This window comes from Anolis carolinensis, unplaced genomic scaffold, assembly GCF_035594765.1.
Source record: "Anolis carolinensis isolate JA03-04 unplaced genomic scaffold, rAnoCar3.1.pri scaffold_7, whole genome shotgun sequence".
Classification (NCBI taxonomy): Eukaryota; Metazoa; Chordata; class Lepidosauria; order Squamata; family Dactyloidae; genus Anolis; species Anolis carolinensis.
The window spans coordinates 33933503-33960378 of NW_026943818.1; the positions used below are offsets into that span (position 1 = coordinate 33933503).

At 41.2% G+C, this 26876-nt stretch overlaps 1 protein-coding gene across 3 annotated transcripts in view; it reads right to left on the bottom strand.

The window, feature by feature from the left end:
• Window positions 1-26876, bottom strand: part of sbno2 (strawberry notch homolog 2) — a 131104-nt gene that overhangs the window by 43681 nt on the left and 60547 nt on the right. For all 3 annotated transcript variants that reach the window (XM_062960308.1, XM_062960307.1, XM_062960309.1), the window contains 13 exons: window positions 25175-25335; window positions 22894-23027; window positions 21097-21331; window positions 20270-20387; window positions 20077-20182; window positions 18788-18941; window positions 15581-15757; window positions 14401-14498; window positions 12801-12883; window positions 6127-6336; window positions 4722-4897; window positions 4493-4624; window positions 1447-1582 (listed from right to left, as the gene is read on the bottom strand). In XM_062960308.1, the coding sequence (XP_062816378.1) occupies window positions 1447-1582; window positions 4493-4624; window positions 4722-4897; window positions 6127-6336; window positions 12801-12883; window positions 14401-14498; window positions 15581-15757; window positions 18788-18941; window positions 20077-20182; window positions 20270-20387; window positions 21097-21331; window positions 22894-23027; window positions 25175-25335 (1920 nt within the window). The remainder of the gene's footprint in view (window positions 1-1446; window positions 1583-4492; window positions 4625-4721; window positions 4898-6126; window positions 6337-12800; window positions 12884-14400; window positions 14499-15580; window positions 15758-18787; window positions 18942-20076; window positions 20183-20269; window positions 20388-21096; window positions 21332-22893; window positions 23028-25174; window positions 25336-26876) is intronic.

Here is a 26876-nt window from a genome sequence, read left to right on the forward strand (position 1 = left end):
CTGTTTATATCTATCCAGAAATCTCTCTGTGTGTGTGTGCATTTCCCTCCAGCAATATTTGCAAGCCCTATGTATTTATGTTTATATCTATCCAGAAATCTCTCTGTGTGTATGCATTTCCCCTGCAATATTTGCAAGCCCTATGTATTTATGTTTATATCTATCCAGAAATCTCTGTGTGTGTGTGCATTTCCCTCCAGCAATATTTGCAAGCCCTATGTATTTATGTTTATATCTATCCAGAAATCTCTGTGTGTGTGTGCATTTCCCTCCAGCAATATTTGCAAGCCCTATGTATTTATGTTTATATCTATCCAGAAATCTCTCTCTGTGTGTGTGCATTTCCCTCCAGCAATATTTGCAAGCCCTATGTATTTATGTTTATATCTATCCAGAAATCTCTCTGTGTGTGTGCATTTCCCTCCAGCAATATTTGCAAGCCCTATGTATTTATGTTTATATCTATCCAGAAATCCCTCTGTGTGTGTGCATTTCCCTCCAGCAATATTTGCAAGCCCTATGTATTTATGTTTATATCTATCCAGAAATCTCTGTGTGTGTGTGCATTTCCCTCCAGCAATATTTGCAAGCCCTATGTATTTATGTTTATATCTATCCAGAAATCTCTGTGTGTGTGTGTGTGCATTTCCCTCCAGCAATATTTGCAAGCCCTATGTATTTGTTTATATCTATCCAGAAATCTCTGTGTGTGTGTGCATTTCCCCTGCAATATTTGCAAGCCCTATGTATTTATGTTTATATCTATCCAGAAATCTCTGTACGTGTGTGCATTTTCTCCTGCAATATTTGCAAGCCCTACATATCTATATTCATATATATCTAGCTAGACATCTCTCTCTATATAGATAATTATATCTGTATAGGATTTGCAAAGACTTGCAAACATGTGAGGTGAAGATTCATATATAAAATAATGTATACAGATATACAGGTACATTAAATATCTATATATAGGATTTGCAAAGACTTGCAAACATATGAGGGGAAAATTCATATATAAAATTAATGTATATAGATAAGATAGATAGATACAAATATAAAGGTACATAGGGATTGCAAAGGCTTGCAGGGGAAATGCCTATATATCTGTAGCAGAGATTAACAAATATTTCAGGGGAAAATGCTTTCATAAGATTAATGGATATGTGTATATATATTCTTCTTCCTGACTTGCAAGAGCTTCTTTCACTTTTCAAAATATTCCCTTGGTTAAGAGCGAGGGAGGCTTTGCAAAAGAAAACACACTGATAAGGGACAAGAAGAGAGAAATAGATCACATATTGCAAGCCACATGGCCTTGACTTTGACCCAATTATAAGCCGGGGAGGCTTTTTCAGCTCATAAATAAGGGCTGAAAAACTTGACTTATCTTCGAGTATATACGGTAAATTAAGATACCTCCCCGTGGGGAAGGGGTTGGCTCACCAAACTGCTGAATGGCTCGGTCGGCGCTCCAAGGCAATTCCAGAGTCATGTGGACGCGCCGCTTCTGATTCTTTACCCGTCTGTCCGCTTGGAGAGAAATCCCTGAGCTGGAGGCCTCGGAGATTATTGCTACAAGCTGCGGGAGAAAGATCAGATAGGTCATGCCAATGATATATGGCTTTCCTGCTGTCGTTTACCTCCAAACCTAACATCAGAGGCAATGTAATTTTGAACAATGAATTCTAAACACATGTCCTGTGCATTTCTCTTGGGAATCAGCCTTCAATTGATGGGAGTTTTCCCTTGATATCAGATTAGGTCTCTGGACAGAGGGAGTGAAGGATAGATAAAGTAGGCATTCTGGGAGTCTCTGTGAGAAATCCTTGAAACCCAAGTGCACGAGGCATGATGTCATGGCTTCTTGGTCAGGCTTGGATTTAAATTACCGTATATACTCGAGTATAAGCCGACCCGAATATAAGCCGAGGCACCTAATTTTGCCACAAAAAAGCTGGGAAAACATTGACTCCAGTATAAGCAGAGAGTGGTAAATTTCAGAAATAAAAATAGCGTATATACTTGAGTATAAGCCGACCCGAATATAAGCCGAGGCACCTAATTTTGCCACAAAAAAGCTGGGAAAACATTGACTCCAGTATAAGCAGAGAGTGGTAAATTTCAGAAATAAAAATAGCGTATATACTTGAGTATAAGCCGACCCGAATATAAGCCGAGGCACCTAATTTTGCCACAAAAAAGCTGGGAAAACATTGACTCCAGTATAAGCAGAGAGTGGTAAATTTCAGAAATAAAAATAGCGTATATACTTGAGTATAAGCCGACCCGAATATAAGCCGAGGCACCTAATTTTGCCACAAAAAAGCTGGGAAAACATTGACTCCAGTATAAGCAGAGAGTGGTAAATTTCAGAAATAAAAATAGCGTATATACTTGAGTATAAGCCGACCCGAATATAAGCCGAGGCACCTAATTTTGCCACAAAAAAGCTGGGAAAACATTGACTCCAGTATAAGCAGAGAGTGGTAAATTTCAGAAATAAAAATAAATACCAATAAAATTACATTAATCGAGGCATCCGTAGGTTAAATGTTTTTGAATATTGACATCAAGCTCAAATTTAAGATAAGACTGTCCAACTCTGATCCAATCATTATTCTCATCTTCTTCAATGTAAATGCCCTTATGTATCCTTTTAATAATAATAGGGTAAAATAATACATGTAGTAATAATAACAATAATAAATAGTACAGAAAAATAATACATGTAATAATAAATAGAGTAAAATAATAAATGTAATAATAATAATAATAAGATCAGAGTGAAATAATAAATGTATTAATCATAATAAAAAATAGAGTAAAATAAATGTAATAGTAGCAACAATAAGAGAATAAAATAATAAATGTAATAATAATAATAATAATAATGATATCAGAGTGAAATAATAAATGTATTAATCATAATAAAAATAGAGTAAAATAAATGTAATAGTAGCAACAATAATAGAGAAAAATAATAAATGTAATACAGTAGAGTCTCACTTATCCAACACTTGCCTATCTAAGGTTCTGGATTATCCAAGGCATATTTGTAGTCAATGTTGGATAAGACTAATGTATTATCAATATTATAAGTATATAAGTATATACAATATTATTATTATTACTGTCGCTACCATTATTATGATTATCATTATTAGTATTATGACCAATATTATTATTACTGTTGCTAAAATTATAATTATTATAATTATTAGTATTATTACCATTATTGCCATTATTATTACTGTTGCTACCATTATGATTATGACTATTATCAGTATTAGTATTATTACCAATATGATTATTATTACTACTACTACTACTATTATTATTATTATTACTGTTGCTACCATTATGATTATGACTGTTATCATTATTAGTATTATTAAAGGTAAAGTAAAGGTTTCCCCTGACATTAAGTCCAGTCATGTCTGACTCTGGGGGTTGGTGCTGATCTCCATTTCTAAGCCCAAGAGCCGGCGTTGTCCGTAGACACCTCCAAGGTCATGTAACCATAGGCATGACTGCATGCAGTGCCGTTACCTTCCCGCCGGAGCGATACCTATTGATCTACTCACATTGGCATGTTTTCGAACTGCTAGGTTGGCAGAAGCTGGGGCTAACAGTGGGCACTCATTCTGCTCCGGAATGAACCCTTTGGTCCGCAAGTTCAGCAGCTCAGCGCTTTAACACACTGCGCCATCAGGGGCCCATTAGTATTATTACCTATGACTATTACTATTATTATTAATACTGTTGCTACCATCAAGATTATGATTATTATCATCAATATTATTACCGATATTATTACCATTATTGTTATTGGCATAATAATAATCTATATATATAAATGAGTGATGGCATCACGGCGACCCACAAAACAACAAAACTACAGGCCCCCCAACCTCGAAATTTGACAACACAACCCATCATCCACGCCTCTAGGTTGAGACAACAAAAAGAAAAGAAAAATAAAGTCCTACTTAGAGGGAGAGCAATAATTGTTTTTATCCAATTGCTGCCACTTAGAAGGCTAAGCTCCGCCCACTTGGTCTCCTAGCAACCCACTCAGTCCAGTGTTAATAAAAGAATAAAAAATAAAGTAAATACAAATAATACAATAAAAATAATTAAAAACACTAAAAAATTAATACAATAAAATATTATAACAAAATAACTAAAAATAATACAACAAAATAATAAAATATAATAAATAAAAAAGATAAGTTACAATAAAATTAATTAAAAAAATACAAATAACGTCAAATAAAAATTCCACAACAACTTTTAACCAATACCACCACCACTTTGCCACAGCAACGCGTGGCCGGGCACAGCTAGTTAATAATAATAATAATAATAATTATTATTATTATTATTATTATTATTATTATTATTATTATTATTATTATTATTATTTGTGGGGGGTTCTTTCCAAACTCTGACTTCTGTCCCAGCCCAGATCCCTGTGTTGATCACTCACTTTATCTCCATTCATGAACCGCTCCTTCTCCTTGAGGTTCACGTTGTCGATGGAGAGCCCGGGTTCCGCCCGCGACTCAAAGACGACGGAGCCGTCGGACTGACGCACCACGCGGCCCTTCCGCCCCGTCATCTGCACAGACAGGAAGCAAGGAAGGAAGAAGTGAGCTCCAAACATACAATGTTCCGTCCTCTATGCAGTCCTAACAACCATCAATCAATAGACTGACCTCGGCCACGTGTTCGGGCCCTCCAAAGTGATCGATGAGTTCATCTAAAGTGTTCAGAGGTAGTTCTTTGCCCAGTGCCTTCACTTTGGACAGGAGCTCCTGCTTCAACTTCTCCACGTGCTCCAGCGTGCCTGGACCCTGCATTTCCTTCTGGGAACTTGGCATATACATGCCGCCTGAAACGAGAGATAAAGAGGATGGATTCCAAAATAGTCCACAATCCGACACTGTCCACACGAGCCTGAGAGAAATATAGAGGCTCAGCCCTGTCTTGCGCTCTTGGGAAGTGGCCCCGCCCACACCCTTTAGTCCTAAAAGGCCTCTCAGGAGAAATATAGAGGCTCAGCCCTGTCTTGCGCTCTTGGGAAGTGGCCCCGCCCACACCCTTTAGTCCTAAAAGGCCTCTCAGGAGAAATATAGAGGCTCAGCCCTGTCTTGCGCTCTTGGGAAGTGGCCCCGCCCACACCCTTTAGTCCTAAAAGGCCTCTCAGGAGAAATATAGAGGCTCAGCCCTGTCTTGCGCTCTTGGGAAGTGGCCCCGCCCACACCCTTTAGTCCTAAAAGGCCTCTCACGAGAGGTATAGAGGCTCAGCCCTGTCTCAGGCTCTTAATAATAATAATAATAATAATAAGGCAGTGATTCTCAAAGTGGGCGCTACTGCCCCCTGGTGGCACCTATTAAAACACAGGGGAGGGGCGGGGCCTCTTCCCAAGAGCCTGAGACAGGGCTGAGCCTCTATATTTCTCCTGAGAGGCCTTTTAGGACTAAAGGGTGGGGCTAGGGGTGGGGGCGGGGCCTCCTTCCAAGAGCCTGAGACAGGGCTGAGCCTCTATAACTCTTCTGAGAGGCATTTTAGGACTAAAGGGCGGGGCCAGGGACGGGGGCGGGGCCTCTTCCAAAGAGCCAGAGACAGGGCTGAGCCTCTATATTTCTCCTGAGAGGCCTTTTAGGATTTAGGGGCGGAGGCGGGGCGTGAGACAGGGCTAAGGCGCTTGTTAAAACATGGGGGCGGGGCATAGAGGTTCAGCCCTCTCAGGTACTTGGGAAGAGGCCCCGCCCCCTCCTCTAGCCCCGCCCCCTCTGTCCTGGAAGGCGCCGCAGGACAGGGATAGATGCTCAGCCCTGACTCAGAGCTCGTAACTCCGCCCATCCCAGTCCTAGCCCCGCCCACCTCCCCTCCCAGCCCTGCATCTTGGACTAAGGGAGAGGCTCAGCCCGCCCTCTTGAGCAGGAGCCACGCCCACCCCTCTAAGCCACGCCCCCCCTTTCCAGCGGGTGCTGAGTCCTATTTTTTTCTGGAAAGGGGGTGGTAGTCCAAATAAGTTTGGGAACCACTGTAATAAGGTAAAGATATGTTATATTATAGCTCTCATCCATGCCAGTGGATGCCGTCCCAGTCCTCACCTCGGTCCTCGCAGGCCAGGCCGTTGGTGCTGCCGCGCTCGACCAGAATCACGTCGTCGTTGTCGAAGAGGGACTCCGGGGAAGAGTTGAAATCGCTCTCCATCCCCGGCTCCGAGTCAGAGCTGCTGTCAGAGCTGATCTTGATGCAGGTGCTGGAGAGGTCGTAGGCGGATTTGGGGACTTTTGTGCCACAGCGGACCCGCTGCTTCCCTGGGGAGGAGAGGAGGGACCTTGACACAAACAACCAGCCATGGCCAGGAGAGACAGATAGAGTTTCATCTACACTGATGATTTCGCCATCACCGCCCAAGCAGAGAGCTTGGAAATGGTTGAACAGAAGCTTTAGGTGCTCTTACTGCCTATTACAGGGAAATAGTTTCATCTACGCTAACGATTTTGCCATCACCGCCCAAGCAGAGAGCTTGGAAATGCTTGAGCAGAAGCTTTAGGTGCTCTTACTGCCTATTACAGGGAAATAGTTTCATCTACGCTGACGATCTTTTCATCACCGCCCAGGGCAGAGAGCTTGGAAATGCTTGAACAGAAGCTTTAGGTGCTCTTACTGCCTATTACAGGGAAATAGTTTCATCTACGCTGACTATTTCGCCATCACCGCCCAAGCAGAGAGCTTGGAAATGGTTGAACAGAAGCTTTAGGTGCTCTTATTGCCTATTACAGGGAAATAGTTTCATCTACGCTGACGATTTCGCCATCACCGCCCAAGCAGAGAGCTTGGAAATGCTTGAACAGAAGCTTTAGGTGCTCTTACTGCCTATTACAGGGAAATATTTCATCTACGCTGACGATTTCGCCATCACCGCCCAAGCAGAGAGCTTGGAAATGCTTGAACAGAAGCTTTAGGTGCTCTTACTGCCTATTACAGGGAAATATTTCATCTACGCTGACGATTTCGCCATCACCGCCCAAGCAGAGAGCTTGGAAATGCTTGAACAGGAGCTTTAGGTGCTCTTACTGCCTATTACAGGGAAATATTTCATCTACGCTGACGATTTCGCCATCACCGCCCAAGCAGAGAGCTTGGAAATGCTTGAACAGAAGCTTTAGGTGCTCTTACTGCCTATTACAGGGAAATAGTTTCATCTACGCTGACGATTTCACCATCACCGCCCAAGCAGAGAGCTTGGAAATGCTTGAACAGAAGCTTTAGGTGCTCTTACTGCCTATTACAGGGAAATATTTCATCTACGCTGACGATTTCGCCATCACCGCCCAAGCAGAGAGCTTGGAAATGCTTGAACAGAAGCTTTAGGTGCTCTTACTGCCTATTACAGGGAAATAGTTTCATCTACGCTGACGATCTTTTCATCACCGCCCAAGCAGAGAGCTTGGAAATGGTTGAGCAGAAGCTTTAGGTGCTCTTACTGCCTATTACAGGGAAATAGTTTCATCTACGCTGACGATCTTTTCATCACCGCCCAAGCAGAGAGCTTGGAAATGGTTGAACAGAAGCTTTAGGTGCTCTTACTGCCTATTACAGGGAAATAGTTTAATCTACGCTGACGATCTTTTCATCACCGCCCAAGCAGAGAGCTTGGAAATGCTTGAACAGAAGCTTTAGGTGCTCTTACTGCCTATTACAGGGAAATAGTTTCATCTACGCTGACGATCTTTTCATCACCGCCCAGGGCAGAGAGCTTGGAAATGCTTGAACAGAAGCTTTAGGTGCTCTTACTGCCTATTACAGGGAAATAGTTTCATCTACGCTGACTATTTCGCCATCACCGCCCAAGCAGAGAGCTTGGAAATGCTTGAACAGAAGCTTTAGGTGCTCTTACTGCCTATTACAGGGAAATAGTTTCATCTACGCTGACGATTTCGCCATCACCGCCCAAGCAGAGAGCTTGGAAATGCTTGAACAGAAGCTTTAGGTGCTCTTACTGCCTATTACAGGGAAATAGTTTCATCTACGCTGACGATTTCGCCATCACCGCCCAAGCAGAGAGCTTGGAAATGCTTGAACAGAAGCTTTAGGTGCTCTTACTGCCTATTACAGGGAAATATTTCATCTACGCTGACGATTTCGCCATCACCGCCCAAGCAGAGAGCTTGGAAATGCTTGAACAGAAGCTTTAGGTGCTCTTACTGCCTATTACAGGGAAATATTTCATCTACGCTGACGATTTCGCCATCACCGCCCAAGCAGAGAGCTTGGAAATGCTTGAACAGAAGCTTTAGGTGCTCTTACTGCCTATTACAGGGAAATAGTTTCATCTACGCTGACGATCTTTTCATCACCGCCCAAGCAGAGAGCTTGGAAATGGTTGAGCAGAAGCTTTAGGTGCTCTTACTGCCTATTACAGGGAAATAGTTTCATCTACGCTGACGATCTTTTCATCACCGCCCAAGCAGAGAGCTTGGAAATGGTTGAACAGAAGCTTTAGGTGCTCTTACTGCCTATTACAGGGAAATAGTTTAATCTACGCTGACGATCTTTTCATCACCGCCCAAGCAGAGAGCTTGGAAATGCTTGAACAGAAGCTTTAGGTGCTCTTACTGCCTATTACAGGGAAATAGTTTCATCTACGCTGACGATTTCGCCATCACCGCCCAAGCAGAGAGCTTGGAAATGCTTGAACAGAAGCTTTAGGTGCTCTTACTGCCTATTACAGGGAAATAGTTTCATCTACGCTGACGATCTTTTCATCACCGCCCAAGCAGAGAGCTTGGAAATGCTTGAACAGAAGCTTTAGGTGCTCTTACTGCCTATTACAGGGAAATAGTTTCATCTACGCTGACGATTTCGCCATCACCGCCCAAGCAGAGAGCTTGGAAATGCTTGAACAGAAGCTTTAGGTGCTCTTACTGCCTATTACAGGGAAATAGTTTCATCTACGCTGATGATTTCGCCATCACCGCCCAAGCAGAGAGCTTGGAAATGCTTGAACAGAAGCTTTAGGTGCTCTTACTGCCTATTACAGGGAAATAGTTTCATCTACGCTGATGATTTCGCCATCACCGCCCAAGCAGAGAGCTTGGAAATGCTTGAGCAGAAGCTTTAGGTGCTCTTACTGCCTATTACAGGGAAATAGTTTCATCTACGCTGACGATTTCGCCATCACCGCCCAAGCAGAGAGCTTGGAAATGCTTGAACAGAAGCTTTAGGTGCTCTTACTGCCTATTACAGGGAAATAGTTTCATCTACGCTGACGATTTCGCCATCACCGCCCAAGCAGAGAGCTTGGAAATGCTTGAACAGAAGCTTTAGGTGCTCTTACTGCCTATTACAGGGAAATAGTTTCATCTACGCTGACGATCTTTTCATCACCGCCCAAGCAGAGAGCTTGGAAATGCTTGAACAGAAGCTTTAGGTGCTCTTACTGCCTATTACAGGGAAATAGTTTCATCTACGCTGACGATTTCACCATCACCGCCCAAGCAGAGAGCTTGGAAATGCTTGAACAGAAGCTTTAGGTGCTCTTACTGCCTATTACAGGGAAATAGTTTCATCTACGCTGACGATTTCGCCATCACCGCCCAAGCAGAGAGCTTGGAAATGCTTGAACAGAAGCTTTAGGTGCTCTTACTGCCTATTAGAGGGAAATAGTTTCATCTACGCTGACGATTTCGCCATCACCGCCCAAGCAGAGAGCTTGGAAATGCTTGAACAGAAGCTTTAGGTGCTCTTACTGCCTATTACAGGGAAATAGTTTCATCTACGCTGACGATTTCGCCATCACCGCCCAAGCAGAGAGCTTGGAAATGCTTGAACAGAAGCTTTAGGTGCTCTTACTGCCTATTACAGGGAAATAGTTTCATCTACGCTGACGATCTTTTCATCACCGCCCAAGCAGAGAGCTTGGAAATGGTTGAACAGAAGCTTTAGGTGCTCTTATTGCCTATTACAGGGAAATAGTTTCATCTACGCTGACGATTTCGCCATCACCGCCCAAGCAGAGAGCTTGGAAATGCTTGAACAGAAGCTTTAGGTGCTCTTACTGCCTATTACAGGGAAATAGTTTCATCTACGCTGACGATCTTTTCATCACCGCCCAAGCAGAGAGCTTGGAAATGCTTGAACAGAAGCTTTAGGTGCTCTTACTGCCTATTACAGGGAAATAGTTTCATCTACGCTGACGATCTTTTCATCACCGCCCAAGCAGAGAGCTTGGAAATGCTTGAACAGAAGCTTTAGGTGCTCTTACTGCCTATTACAGGGAAATATTTCATCTACGCTGACGATTTCGCCATCACCGCCCAAGCAGAGAGCTTGGAAATGCTTGAACAGAAGCTTTAGGTGCTCTTACTGCCTATTACAGGGAAATATTTCATCTACGCTGACGATTTCGCCATCACCGCCCAAGCAGAGAGCTTGGAAATGCTTGAACAGAAGCTTTAGGTGCTCTTACTGCCTATTACAGGGAAATAGTTTCATCTACGCTGACGATCTTTTCATCACCGCCCAAGCAGAGAGCTTGGAAATGGTTGAGCAGAAGCTTTAGGTGCTCTTACTGCCTATTACAGGGAAATAGTTTCATCTACGCTGACGATCTTTTCATCACCGCCCAAGCAGAGAGCTTGGAAATGGTTGAACAGAAGCTTTAGGTGCTCTTACTGCCTATTACAGGGAAATAGTTTAATCTACGCTGACGATCTTTTCATCACCGCCCAAGCAGAGAGCTTGGAAATGCTTGAACAGAAGCTTTAGGTGCTCTTACTGCCTATTACAGGGAAATAGTTTCATCTACGCTGACGATTTCGCCATCACCGCCCAAGCAGAGAGCTTGGAAATGCTTGAACAGAAGCTTTAGGTGCTCTTACTGCCTATTACAGGGAAATAGTTTCATCTACGCTGACGATCTTTTCATCACCGCCCAAGCAGAGAGCTTGGAAATGCTTGAACAGAAGCTTTAGGTGCTCTTACTGCCTATTACAGGGAAATAGTTTCATCTACGCTGACGATTTCGCCATCACCGCCCAAGCAGAGAGCTTGGAAATGCTTGAACAGAAGCTTTAGGTGCTCTTACTGCCTATTACAGGGAAATAGTTTCATCTACGCTGATGATTTCGCCATCACCGCCCAAGCAGAGAGCTTGGAAATGCTTGAACAGAAGCTTTAGGTGCTCTTACTGCCTATTACAGGGAAATAGTTTCATCTACGCTGATGATTTCGCCATCACCGCCCAAGCAGAGAGCTTGGAAATGCTTGAGCAGAAGCTTTAGGTGCTCTTACTGCCTATTACAGGGAAATAGTTTCATCTACGCTGACGATTTCGCCATCACCGCCCAAGCAGAGAGCTTGGAAATGCTTGAACAGAAGCTTTAGGTGCTCTTACTGCCTATTACAGGGAAATAGTTTCATCTACGCTGACGATTTCGCCATCACCGCCCAAGCAGAGAGCTTGGAAATGCTTGAACAGAAGCTTTAGGTGCTCTTACTGCCTATTACAGGGAAATAGTTTCATCTACGCTGACGATCTTTTCATCACCGCCCAAGCAGAGAGCTTGGAAATGCTTGAACAGAAGCTTTAGGTGCTCTTACTGCCTATTACAGGGAAATAGTTTCATCTACGCTGACGATTTCACCATCACCGCCCAAGCAGAGAGCTTGGAAATGCTTGAACAGAAGCTTTAGGTGCTCTTACTGCCTATTACAGGGAAATAGTTTCATCTACGCTGACGATTTCGCCATCACCGCCCAAGCAGAGAGCTTGGAAATGCTTGAACAGAAGCTTTAGGTGCTCTTACTGCCTATTAGAGGGAAATAGTTTCATCTACGCTGACGATTTCGCCATCACCGCCCAAGCAGAGAGCTTGGAAATGCTTGAACAGAAGCTTTAGGTGCTCTTACTGCCTATTACAGGGAAATAGTTTCATCTACGCTGACGATTTCGCCATCACCGCCCAAGCAGAGAGCTTGGAAATGCTTGAACAGAAGCTTTAGGTGCTCTTACTGCCTATTACAGGGAAATAGTTTCATCTACGCTGACGATCTTTTCATCACCGCCCAAGCAGAGAGCTTGGAAATGGTTGAACAGAAGCTTTAGGTGCTCTTATTGCCTATTACAGGGAAATAGTTTCATCTACGCTGACGATTTCGCCATCACCGCCCAAGCAGAGAGCTTGGAAATGCTTGAACAGAAGCTTTAGGTGCTCTTACTGCCTATTACAGGGAAATAGTTTCATCTACGCTGACGATCTTTTCATCACCGCCCAAGCAGAGAGCTTGGAAATGCTTGAACAGAAGCTTTAGGTGCTCTTACTGCCTATTACAGGGAAATAGTTTCATCTACGCTGACGATCTTTTCATCACCGCCCAAGCAGAGAGCTTGGAAATGCTTGAACAGAAGCTTTAGGTGCTCTTACTGCCTATTACAGGGAAATAGTTTCATCTACGCTGACGATTTCACCATCACCGCCCAAGCAGAGAGCTTGGAAATGCTTGAACAGAAGCTTTAGGTGCTCTTACTGCCTATTACAGGGAAATAGTTTCATCTACGCTGACGATCTTTTCATCACCGCCCAAGCAGAGAGCTTGGAAATGCTTGAACAGAAGCTTTAGGTGCTCTTACTGCCTATTACAGGAAAATCTGTAATTGCTCTATCCATGTTCAATATTTACACAAATGACCAGCCAAGGGACAGAATTTCATCTATGCCAACGATCGTGCCATCACCGCCCAAGCAGAAAACTTTGAAATGCATAAGGCGCTTACGTTTCCTTTTAATGCCCGTTCCTCTTTCTCTTTTCCGCTTGGTCGAAGGAAAGTGCTTCTGAATTAGTGAGAGAAAGACGCCTCTGAAAAAGCCAAGATACAAATAAATAAATAAATACCTTATATACTCAACCCAAATATAAGCCGAGGCACCTAATTTTACAACAAAAAAATGGGGAAACGTTGACTCCAATATAAGCCGAGGGTGGGATATTTTAGAAATAAAAATAGATACCAAAAAATTACATTAATTGCGGCATCGGTAGGTTAAATGTTTTTGAATATTTACATCAAGCTCACATTTAAGATAAGACTGTCCAGAGGGTGGGAAATTTCAGAAATAAAAATAGATACCAAAAAATTACATTAATTGCGGCATCGGTAGGTTAAATGTTTTTGAATATTTACATCAAGCTCACATTTAAGATAAGACTGTCCAGAGGGTGGGAAATTTCAGAAATAAAAATAGATACCAAAAAATTACATTAATTGAGGCATCGGTAGGTTAAATGTTTTTGAATATTTACATCAAGCTCACATTTAAGATAAGACTGTCCAGAGGGTGGGAAATTTCAGAAATAAAAATAGATACCAAAAAATTACATTAATTGCGGCATCGGTAGGTTAAATGTTTTTGAATATTTACATCAAGCTCACATTTAAGATAAGACTGTCCAGAGGGTGGGAAATTTCAGAAATAAAAATAGATACCAAAAAATTACATTAATTGAGGCATCGGTAGGTTAAATGCTTTTGAATATTTACATCAAGCTCACATTTAAGATAACTGTCCAACTCTGATTAAATCATTATTCTCATCTTCTTCAATGTAAACGTGCTTATGTATCCTTTTAATAATAATAGAGTAAAATAATACATGTAATAATAATGATAAATACAGGAAAATAATACATGTAATAATAAATAGTCGAATAATAAATGTAATAATAATAATAATAAATACAGGAAAATAATACATGTAATAATAAATAGAGTAGAATAATGAATGTAATAATAATAATAAATACAGGAAAATAATACATGTAATAATAAATAGAGTAGAATAATAAATGTAATAATAATAATAATATTAATATTAATAATAAATACAGGAAAATAATGCATGTAATAATAAATAGAGTAGAATAATAAATGTAATAATAATAATAAATACAGGAAAATAATACATGTAATAATAAATAGAGTAGAATAATAAATGTAATAATAATAATAATAAATACAGGAAAATAATACATGTAATAATAAATAGAGTAGAATAATAAATGTAATAATAATAATAATAATAAATACAGGGAAATAATAAATGTAATAATAAATAGAGTAGAATAATAAATGTAATAATAATAATAATAATAAATACAGGAAAATAATACATGTAATAAATAGAGTAGAATAATAAATGTAATAATAATAATAATAATAATAATAATAATAATAATAATAATAATACAGAGACATTGCCCAGGGGACGCCCAGGCTGATGTCTGCAATAGCTTCTTGCTGAGAGCAACGTTGTAGAAAGAGCTACAGCCGGTAACAGTAAATAATAATAAATAAACAAGAGAGGGGCAGGACTCACTCGGCCGCAGAAACAAAGCAGTTCAGGTGCCCCTCGTTCTCGTCCAAAACTTCCCGGGTGCGGGCCTCGCCAGTCGACTGGAGACCAATCACGACGCACTGCAGAAGGGGAAGAAAACAGGAGGAAATCAAGGCTATTCTATTTATTATTCTGCTCCATGATTTGAACAACTATGTCGGGTCCTCTTCTCCCAGTTGTGCTGTGGGTCAGTCTTCCACCAGAAGAAAGCACCAAGACGCACACTGGTAGATCCTGACAGGTTTTATTGTACAAAATAGCAGAACCTTCTCTTTGGCCTATTTATATAAGGGCTCTCACATACCAGAGGGTAATTGAGGTTTTATGGATTGTTAGGTTCTCTTCTCCCAGTTGTGCTGTGGGTCAGTCTTCCACCAAAGAAAGCACCAAGACACACGCTGGTAGATCCCAACAGGTTTTATTGTACAAAATACCAGAACCTTCTCTTTGGCCTATTTATATAGGGGCTCTCACATACCAGAGGGTCATTGAGGTTTATGGATTGTTAGGTTCTCTTCTCCCAGTTGTGCTGTGGGTCAGTCTTCCACCAGAAGAAAGCACCAAGACACACGCTGGTAGATCCCAACAGGTTTTATTGTACAAAATACCAGAACCTTCTCTTTGGCCTATTTATATAGGGGCTCTCACATACCAGAGGGTCATTGAGGTTTTATGGATTGTTAGGTTCTCTTCTCCCAGTTGTGCTGTGGGTCAGTCTTCCACCAGAAGAAAGCACCAAGACACACGCTGGTAGATCCCAACAGGTTTTATTGTACAAAATACCAGAACCTTCTCTTTGGCCTATTTATATAGGGGCTCTCACATACCAGAGGGTCATTGAGGTTTTATGGATTGTTAGGTTCTCTTCTCCCAGTTGTGCTGTGGGTCAGTCTTCCACCAGAAGAAAGCACCAAGACACACGCTGGTAGATCCCAACAGGTTTTATTGTACAAAATACCAGAACCTTCTCTTTGGCCTATTTATATAGGGGCTCTCACATACCGTTTTATGGCTGGCTTCTGTTCTTTGCCAGCCGACCGGAGATGTCAAAGATTGGTGATCATGACAAACCACTACTTTCAAAGGAAGGACCACACAATTAAATAGGAAATAACACTTTCAAGCCAGGAACAGAAAACACTTCAAATACCGCCTCGGTTACCTTGTCTTTGCCGAGCTCCTCCTTGGCCAGCTCCACCAGGCGCCGGACCTTGGCGGCGATGCAGAGGTACTTGAAGAAGCGCTGGTGGGCCGACCAGAACTGGCCCCACAGGGATTTGCGCGACTCCAAGCCCATCAGGTCCGCGGCCTGCTGGAAAACCACCAGGGCCTCGGCCCACTAGAAGCAGGGAAAGGGGGAGTCAAAAAAGTTTATTTTTTGATTTATTTATTTACTACATTTATATCCCGCTCTTCTCACCCCAGCTTACAAATCAAATGAACATACAATATATTATTAGCATAGCACAATATAAGCATTAAGTTACTCATGATATGGTAATATTATTAGTAATATTACATTTAGTATATAATACATAATTACTATTATTATATTGTATTATTAGTAGTATAATATTGTATTCCATTATAATATTATTATCAACATAATAATATAATATTTGTTTAATAATATAATAATTAATCTTATATATAATATAATAGCTGTGCCCGGCCATGCGTTGCTGTGGCGAAGTATGGTGGTATGGGAAATAAAGTATTGAGGAACTGGTGGTAGTTAAGGTCAAGGGTAAAGTCCATTATATTATAAATGGGTTATATAGCTGTGTGGAAGGGCCTTGAGTCTACACTGCCATATAATCCAGTTCAAATCAGATAATCTGTATTTTATATGCAGTGTGGAAGAGGCCAAAATGAGGCCTAACTCTGCCTGTCCCCTGGGTTGAGTGGGTTGATAGGAGACCAAGTGGGCGGAGCTTAGTCTTCTAACTGGCAGCAATTGGATAAAAACAATTATTCCTCTCCCTCTAATTAGAACTTTATTTTTTCTTTTTGTTGTATGAAGGTAGAAGCATGGGTGAGGGGTTGTGCTGCCAAGTTTAGTTTTTCTGGGATGTGTAGTTTTGTTGTTTTGTCCTAGGCCGAAATTTCATTACCCTTTTATATATATAGAACATTTGTTTTCACTCCTACACAAATCCCATAGCCCCTAACCACTGTTTTCATGTGATACCTTGAGTTAAGATTTTGATTTGTTTCATGACCGTGCTCTTAACCCAAATAGCTCTTATCTCAAAGCTAACTTCCCTATTTATTTATTTGTAATCATGTCAGAAGCGACTGAGAGAATTGGCCGTCTACAGAGACGTTGCCCAGGGGACGCCTGAGCTGGTGGCTGCAATAGCTCCTTGCTGAGAGCAACGTTGCGGAAAGAGCTACAGCCGTAGACTTCGTGTTTATTTATGTATTTATTACTAGCTTGGGGACCCGGCGGTGCCCGGGTTATTAGAAGAGGGTATTGAGTTGTTTTGGGATGTGAGGAAATAACACTTAAATTTGGTCCAAATCTATCGTAGGCTGGGTCCAGTGCTGTCTGGATAAGTGTGAACTACAACTTCCAGATTCCCAGGACAATCACCCCCAAAACAGGCCTGTATGCACAATTGGCCATGTTGGGTCTCTGTGCCAAATGTGGTTCACATCTGATGTCAGCAGGGGTCAGTACATGCTGGATGCAGGTGAACTATAACTCCCAAAATCAAGGTCCATTCCCCTAAACCCCTGCAGTATGTTTAGTTGGTGATGGGGCTTCTCTGTGGCACGTATGATCCAGATCCATCGTCGGCTGGGTTCAGGGCTGTCTGGATAAGGGTGAACTACAACTCCCAGAGGAAAAAGTGAGTGAAGCTATTTGGTCCATCCTCCCCCAGGATGGAAAGGGGTTCATGGGGGTTCTGGGTGCCAAGTTTGGTCCAGTTCCGTCACTGCTGGGCATCACAGTGGCCTGTGGGAGTCGTAGCAATTGAAAGTACTACAAATCCCATCACCCAAGTGCCATCGTCCCCCAAATGGCACCAGGCCGTAAAGTGCATCATGGGGGTTAAGTGTGCCAAATGTGGTCCAGATCCGTCATTCCTGGCGGTCTCAGTGGCCTGTGATAGTGGCGGCCAATCAGAAAGCTGCCACATACACAGATACACCGCCCGCCCGCCTGCCACATACAAACATTGACTTTTATTATATACCAGCTGTGCCCGGCCACGCATTGCTGTGGCAAAGTGGTGGTGGTATTGGTTAAAAATTGTTGTGGAATTTTTATTTGACGTTATTTGCATTTTTAAATTAATTTTATTGTAAGTTATATTTTTATTTATTATATTTTATTATTTTTTGTATTATTTTTAGTTATTTTCTGTTATTATAGTATTTTTATTGTATCAATTTTTTAGTGTTTTTTATTATTTTTTATTGGGTTGCTAGGAGACCAAGTTGGAGGAGCTTAGCCTTCTAACTGGCAGCAATGGGATAAAAGCAATTATTCCTCTCTCTCTAATTAGGACTTTATTTTTCTTTTCTTTTTGTTGTATCAACCTTGAGGCGTGGATGATGGGTTGTGTTGTCAAATTTCGAGGTTGGGGGGCCTGTAGTTTTGTTGTTTTGTGGGTCGCCGTGATGCCATCACTCTTTTATATATATAGATATATAGATTTATTTACAACATTTCTAGCCCACCCTTCTCACTCAAGGGGGACTCAAGGCGGCTTACAACAACCGGCAAAATCCAATGCCACACAAAATCAAGAAAAAACAACAGATTGAAAAACCATTAACAGTAATCCATAAAATACATTATTCAAGCTTAAAAGAATCTAATTAATTACAGTAGAGTCTCACTTATCCAACACTCGCTTATCCAAGGTTCTGGATTATCCAACGCAGTTTTGTAGTCAATGTTTTCAATACATCGTGATATTTTGGTGCTAAATTCATAAATACAGTAATTACTACATGGCATTACTGTGTATTGAACTACTTTTTCTGCCAAATTTGTTGTGGTGCTTAATTTGTAAAATCCTCACCTAATTTGATGTTTAATAGGCTTTTCCTTAATGCCTCCTTATTATCCAACATATTCGTTAATCCAACATTCTGCCGGCCCGTTTATGTTGGATAAGTGAGACTCTACTGTACATCCATTCTTCCAAAAAAAGACCTTGCACATATACCTAGTGTTTGGGCTTTGGACTTGGATTATTCTTAGACTTTGGTGAGCTTCTGTGTTATTGACCCTTGGACTCTTGACTCTATATAATCCTGGACTACATGTTTAGAGACGGCTGTGAGCCTAACAGGATACAACCAAGGGTCGGACCCAGAAAAAACAGCCCCAGGCAAGGAAGTAGCAACTCACCAGCTGCGCAGCCTTGTTGTAGACCTTCTCATACTCGGGGTCGAGCGGGATCTCCTCGATGCGGAAGGTGACCCCCGAGAAGCTGAGCTGCCGGGCGATGTACATCCCGCTCACCTTCATGTCCATGGCCACGATCTCCATGGCGCCAACTCCCCTGCGGAAGACGAGAGGAGCCGGTGAGAACCTTGGAACTCTCTCTCACAAAGGTGGTCCCAAGAGTGACGAGAGCTTCCTTGGATCAAGGCAAGACCTTGCTTTGCATGCTTAGAACGTTCATCTCTTATATTATATTGTAAACAACGAATCAGATAATATGGATATAATACGAATTCTGATGTATATGAAAGACTCTCTTTGTTTACGAAAGTCTTTCTGCCTATCTTCAAGCTCATTAACCTCTACATCTGCATCTGACAAATCCTTCTCAGAAAACTGGCCTCTCTCAGCCTCCTCTCTCTGTTCTGCAGAAACCTCCAGTTCGAAAGCAAGTCCGTTAAATATATTCCGTTTCACTTTCCCACTAGATCATAGAATCATAGAATCATAGAATAGTAGAGTTGGAAGAGACCACATGGGCCATCTAGTCCAACCCCCTGCTAAGAAGCAGGAAATCGCATTCAAAGCACCCCCGACAGATGGCCATCCAGCCTCTGCTTAAAAGCCTCCAAGGAAGGAGCCTCCACCACAGCCCCGGGGAGAGAGTTCCACTGTCGAACAGCCCTTCTCACAGTGAGGAAGTTCTTCCTGATGTTCAGGTGGAATCTCCTTTCCTGTATTTTGAAGCCATTGTTCCATTGTGTCCTAGTCTGCAGGGCAGCAGAAAACAAGGTTGCTCCCTCTTCCCTATGACTTCCCTTCACATATTTGTACATGGCTAATTTACCTTCCCACTTTTCTCGAAGGTGAGCGGACCTTCGAAGAACCTGTGATATCTCTTTGTTTACGAAAGTCATGCCGCCTATCTTCAAGCTCATTAGCCTCTCCATCTGCATCTGACAAATCCTTCTCAGAAAACTCTCAGGAATGTGGCCTTGAGCCTCCTCTCAACCTCCAGCTCGAAAGCAAGTCCGTTAAATATATTCTGTTTCACTTTCCCACCAGATAATTTACCTTCCCACTGTTCTCGAAGGTGAGCGGCCCTTCGAAGAACCTGTGATATCTCTCTTTGTTTACGAAAGTCATGCCACCTATCTTCAAGCTCATTAACCTCTCCATCTGACAAATCCTTCTCAGAAAACTGGCCTCTCTCAGGGTTGCTAGGGTTGCTAGAGTGGGTTTCCCGAGCCTACCGTTTCTCAATGGCGTGGAGGAACTCATCGAACGAGCGAAAAGGAGTGCCGTCCCCCCAAATCCCCAGCCGGCTCATGTAGATCATGTTCTTTGGCTCGGAGGCACCTATTTGGAGGGGAAAATAGCAATGAGGTGCAGCAGGGAGCTGGTAAAACACGGCCAAATCCACACTTTCCCAAACGGCACCCTTACCTGTGGCACTGGCGTAGACAACCCTGGCGCGTGGCAGCTTATTCTGGAGGTCCAATACTGCTTTGCCCATCTTGGTGGAGCTGGCGTTTTTGGCCTTGTGGCATTCGTCAAACACAATCTGGACACAGGTTAAGGAAAGAAGGCCGGACCAATCGAAGAGAGGAAGAACTCAGGGATGTTTTTATGTAACAACTTGAGTTACGTGACTGAGCTCTTAACCCAAATCACTCGTATCTCAAACTCAATTTCCCCACCAAGATGATATGAATCCATTCCGGCCCCCCAAAACACCCAATTTTTTTGTTACATATGTGTTTTTAAACAAAAAAATGTACTTTTTTTTAAACAAAAAAATGTACCAGCTAACACCTCCCAACAAAGGATTCCACCAGGGAGGAAGCAGCCAGGCATTGAAGCTGAAAGGCCATTACATGCCAATCATTCTGACAAATTGCCGCATTCATCCTTGCCTCCAACAGTCCAAAAAAAAGAGGGAACAACCAGAAATATTGTATATTCACAAGCTTTAGGAAATAAGATATACCCTCAAAGCAGAACAGCAATCTCCCAAAGCAGAGAAAAGCACAAGGCACGAGGCCTGGAGGCTGCTCCCTTGAAGCCCTAAAGCCCTGGACCACGTCGTAGTGCTCGCTCGTAACTCAAAACACTGCTCGTATGTCAAAGCCAAACCCAGACCGAGCGACAAATCTTAACTCGAAATGCTGTTAATTCGAAATGCACTTAAGTCAAGGTCCCAGATGAAGGAGAAAAGGTTTGGGAATGAATATCCAAGGGACTCCTTTTTCCAACCACATCCATGAGGATACAACACCATCGAAGTCCTCCTTGCACCAGTCCAGGATCTGCTTCAACCGGGTCCGGTGCTGCCCGCCGGCCTGGCTTTCCCCGATCAGGGCGGAGTAAGTGGCAAATAAGACTCCTTCTGAGGTAGCTGTGTCGCCATATTTAATCTTGTTTAAAGCGTGGACAGGAATGTTGGGCGCGTCAATGTCCTTGAGGTCCCTCTCGGCATCGTATCGGAGGTCATTCGAGGCGCTGAACCTAATGGAGGGACAAAGAGCCCCAAGGATTGAAGCACAGGAAGCCCAGATACCAAAAGGAATAATAATAATAATAATAATAATAATAATAATAATAACAAAAAAACTCATGACCATTCATCATTCACTGCACCATCGCAGTGATATTGACTGGCTATATCTGCCTAGAAGATTGGTGGCAGAGGACTCTTACAAGTAAAACAAGCAGTCGAAGAAGAAGAACATGCCCTGGCAGAAGATGTAAAGGAAAGTGAAGAAACCGCACTACAAACTAGAGCAGAATCAGTACAAGAAAACCTCACTACAAACTAGAGCAGAATCAGTACAAGAAAACCGCACTACAAACTAGAGCAGATTCAGTACAAGAAACCCGCACTACAAACTAGAGCAGAATCAGTACAAGAAAACCGCACTACAAACTAGAGCAGAATCAGTACAAGAAAACCTCACTACAAACTAGAGCAGAATCAGTACAAGAAACCCGCACTACAAACTAGAGCAGAATCAGTACAAGAAAACCGCACTACAAACTAGAGCAGAATCAGTACAAGAAAACCGCACTACAAACTAGAGCAGAATCAGTACAAGAAAACCGCACTACAAACTAGAGCAGAATCAGTACAAGAAAACCGCACTACAAACTAGAGCAGAATCAGTACAAGAAAACCGCACTACAAACTAGAGCGGAATCAGTACAAGAAAACCGCACTACAAACTAGAACGGAATCAGTACAAGAAAACCGCACTACAAACTAGAGCGGAATCAGTACAAGAAAACCTCACTACAAACTAGAGCAGAATCAGTACAAGAAAACCGCACTACAAACTAGAGCAGAATCAGTACAAGAAAACCGCACTACAAACTAGAGCAGAATCAGTACAAGAAAACCGCACTACAAACTAGAGCGGAATCAGCACAAGAAAACCGCACTACAAACTAGAGCAGAATCAGTACAAGAAAACCGCACTACAAACTAGAACGGAATCAGTACAAGAAAGCCGCACTACAAACTAGAGCAGATTCAGTACAAGAAAACCGCACTACAAACTAGAGCAGAATCCGTACAAGAAAACCGCACTACAAACTAGAGCAGAATCAGTACAAGAAAACCGCACTACAAACTAGAGCGGAATCAGTACAAGAAAACCGCACTACAAACTAGAGCGGAATCAGTACGAGAAAACCGCACTACAAACTAGAGCGGAATCAGTACAAGAAAACCGCACTACAAACTAGAGCGGAATCAGTACAAGAAAACCGCACTACAAACTAGAGCAGAATCAGTACAAGAAAACCGCACTACAAACTAGAGCTGACAGCTGGCACAACAAAACATTGCATGGAAAGTTCCTTGACAGTTCCGACTAGAATCTGCGCACATCATCCGAAAATACATCACACAGTCCTAAACACTTGGGAAGTGTTCGACTTGTGGTTTTGTGACACAAAATCCAGCATATCTATCTCGTTGTATCAATAATAATAATAATAATAATAATAATAACAACTCATGTTAAGACGCCTTTCGACTCGCTGCAAAGACTCGAAGGTGTGCTACTCACCACAGGGCTTTTTTCCTTCCCTTCAGATAGTTTTCGAAGATGATTCCCGCGACGGTCCGGCCTTTCCCGACCCCAGCACCGTCCCCGATGAGAAAGCCGGCCCTTTGTCCGCTTGGGAGCAAGACGTCATGTTGCTAGGAATCCAAGGCAAAGAAAGGAAGACATGAAGCAAAAGAGCATCCATACCAAGATAATAATAATAATAATAATAATAATAATTATTATTATTATTATTATTATTATTATATTATTTGTATTGTTTTTATTTATTTATTATTATAATAATAATGGATGGCCATCTGCTTGGGGTGCTTTGTTCTTTTCCTGCATGGAAGAAGGGGTTGGACTGAATAATAATAATAATAATAATAATAATAATAATAATAATAATAATAATAATAATAATAATTTTATTTGTATCCTGCCACCCCTGGGGTTGAATGAGCCCTGGGGTTGAGACTTATTGTTGTTGTTGTTATTATTATTATTATTATTATTATTATTATTACAAAGTCTGGGTGGCCATCTGCTTGGTGTGCTTTGTTCTTTTCCTGCATGGAAGAAGGGATTGAACTGAATGACCCCTAGGGTTGCAATATTATTACATTATTATTATTATTATTATTATTATTACTACTACTACTACTACTAAAATAGGGGACTCGGGTGCTCAGAACCATATTCCGGAGAACTAAGTGTGGTTGCAATTTATTATTATTATTATTATTATTATTATTATTATTATTATTATTACTACAAAGGCTGGATGGCCATCTGCTTGGTGTGCTTTGTTTTTTTCCTGCATGGAAGGAGGGATTGGATTGAATGACCCCTGGGGTTGAGACTTATTATTATTATTATTATTATTATTACTAAAATGGGGGACTCGGGTGCTCAGAACCATATTCCGGAGAAATAAGTGTGGTTGCAATTTATTATTATTATTATTATTATTATTATTATTATTATTATTATTATTATTATTATTACAAAGGCTTAGTGGCCATCTGCTTGGTGTGCTTTGTTCTTTTCCTGCATGGAAGAAGGGGTTGGACTGAATAATAATAATAATAATAATAAGAAGAAGAAGAAGAAGAAGAAGAAGAAGAAGTTTATTTGTATCCTGCCACCCCTGGGGTTGAATGAGCCCTGGGGTTGAGACTTGTTGTTGTTGTTGTTGTTGTTGTTGTTGTTGTTGTTATTATTATTATTATTATTATTATTACTACTACTACTACTACTAAAATAGGGGACTCGGGTGCTCAGAACCATATTCCGGAGAACTAAGTGTGGTTGCAATTTATTATTATTATTATTATTATTATTATTATTATTATTATTATTATTATTACTACAAAGGCTGGATGGCCATCTGCTTGGTGTGCTTTGTTTTTTTCCTGCATGGAAGGAGGGATTGGATTGAATGACCCCTGGGGTTGAGACTTATTATTATTATTATTATTATTATTATTATTATTATTATTATTATTATTACTAAAATGGGGGACTCGGGTGCTCAGAACCATATTCCGGAGAAATAAGTGTGGTTGCAATTTATTATTATTATTATTATTATTATTATTATTATTATTACAAAGGCTTAGTGGCCATCTGCTTGGTGTGCTTTGTTCTTTTCCTGCATGGAAGAAGGGGTTGGACTGAATAATAATAATAATAATAATAATAATAATAAGAAGAAGAAGAAGAAGAAGAAGAAGAAGAAGAAGTAGTTTATTTGTATCCTGCCACCCCTGGGGTTGAATGAGCCCTGGGGTTGAGACTTATTGTTGTTGTTGTTATTATTATTATTACAAAGGCTGGATGGTCATCTGCTTGGTGTGCTTTGTTCTTTTCCTGCATGGAAGAAGGGGTTCGACTGAATGACCCCTGGGGTTGAGACTATATTATTATTATTATTATTGTTATTATTATTATTATTATTACAAAGGCTGGGTGGCCATCTGCTTGGTGTGCTTTGTTCTTTTCCTCCATGGAAGAAGGGGTTCGACTGAATGACCCCTGGGGTTGAGACTTTATTATTATTATTATTATTGTTATTGTTATTATTATTACAAAGGCTGGGTGGCCATCTGCTTGGTGTGCTTTGTTCTTTTCCTGCATGGAAGAAGGGGTTCGACTGAATGACCCCTGGGGTTGAGACTTTATTATTATTATTATTATTATTGTTATTATTATTATTATTATTACAAAGGCTGGGTGGCCATCTGCTTGGTGTGCTTTGATTGTGCTTTAGGAATGGCCTGGGTGGTCACCGCCTTACCTGGCAGGCATAGGTAATGGCTTCCAGCTGTAGTGCGGACAGCCGCCCGTTGTCGCCGATGGACTCCGGGAGGGAGAGGGCGTAGGTGACATCGGGGGGAGGGACGCTGGAGAGGGTGCTCGTCTCCACCACCCGGTCCGGGTGCTGCTTCCCCAGTTTGCCTGCAATTCGGCCAAAGGAAAATATTGGAAATAACTGCATGTGTAAATCACCTTTTGGAAACCACTAGTCAAGAAAAGCATGACCTTGTTAGAAGAGAGGAAAAAAAAATGTAATGGCACACAGGGAACTCAGCTGTTAGACTGAAGAACCATGTCTTTGAACTGCCAAGGACAACGACATGCCACAACAAAAATATATTTGCTTAGCAGAGGATGGTTGTTTCTTTGCATACACTCCTTTGAAACCTCTTAGTTTAAAATATGTACTCAGAGATAAAAACGAAGTCTTCTTTGAAAAATAACATACAGGCACATTCTTATTTAAGTTCAGTTATGGATAGGATGTAGTTCAAATACACAGGGTATCATTCACAATCCATAGTCTTTAGGTATAGTTGTACTCACTGAAGTCCATAATTAATACTTCTCTACTGAAATCCTATAATAATAATAATAATAATAATAATAATAAATACTTTATTTTTCTATCCCGCCACTATCTCCCTGAAGGAACTCGGGGCGGCTAACATGGGGCGATGCCCAAAACAAAATGAATATCAAAACACAAACAGTAATAACATAAATCAAATAAAATAAACAATTTAAACATTTTAAAAATACAATAAAACAAATCAGCAACATACATCACCTCCACTGAGGTGTGAGGCAAACTGAATACAAAATTGAGTTCTGTGTCTGAATATGCTCAGTCCAATCGCATGTCCACTGCAAAGAGGTACAGTCAAACTGGCAAATCGACATACACATTGAATACAGGTTAGCAAACACTTATCCAACATAAACGGGCCAGCAGAACGTTGGATAAGCGAATATGTTGGATAATAAGGAGGGATTAACATCAAATTAGGGTATGATTTTACAAATTAAGCACCAAAACATCATGTTATACAACAAATTTGACAGAAAAAGTAGTTCAATACGCAGTAATGCTATGTAGTAATTACTGTACTGCACCAAAATATCACGATGTATTGAAAACATTGACTACAAAAATGCGTTGGATAATCCAGAACGTTGGATAAGCGAGGCTTGGATAAGTGAGACTCTACTGTATATAGTTCATGCAATGAATTAAGTGTGAAATATAAAAGTATGGAAGGTACTGATGTATTGATGTATTTTAAGAAATAATAATAATAATAATAAAGTTATTGTTATTATTATTATTAGTGTCATAAAATAATAATAATAATAATAATAATAATAACAACAACAACTACTTTATTCTTATACCCCGCCCCACCTCCCCGAAGGGACTCGGGGCGTCTTACATGGGGCCAAGCCCAGACACAACAATGAAACAACAACAACAAGACAATAAAACAATATCCCATCAGCATCAATAAAACAGTCATAAAAATCAACATACAGAATAAAATGTTAAAAACAGGAGACTAATACATGGATCTGGGCCAAAGTGCAGAATATTTCAAAATCGGGGAGAGGTAGTTTCACAGCTAAAATAGTCAATAAAGTGCAATATAATACTGGCAAGGCATCACCGATGGAGCTATTGTTGA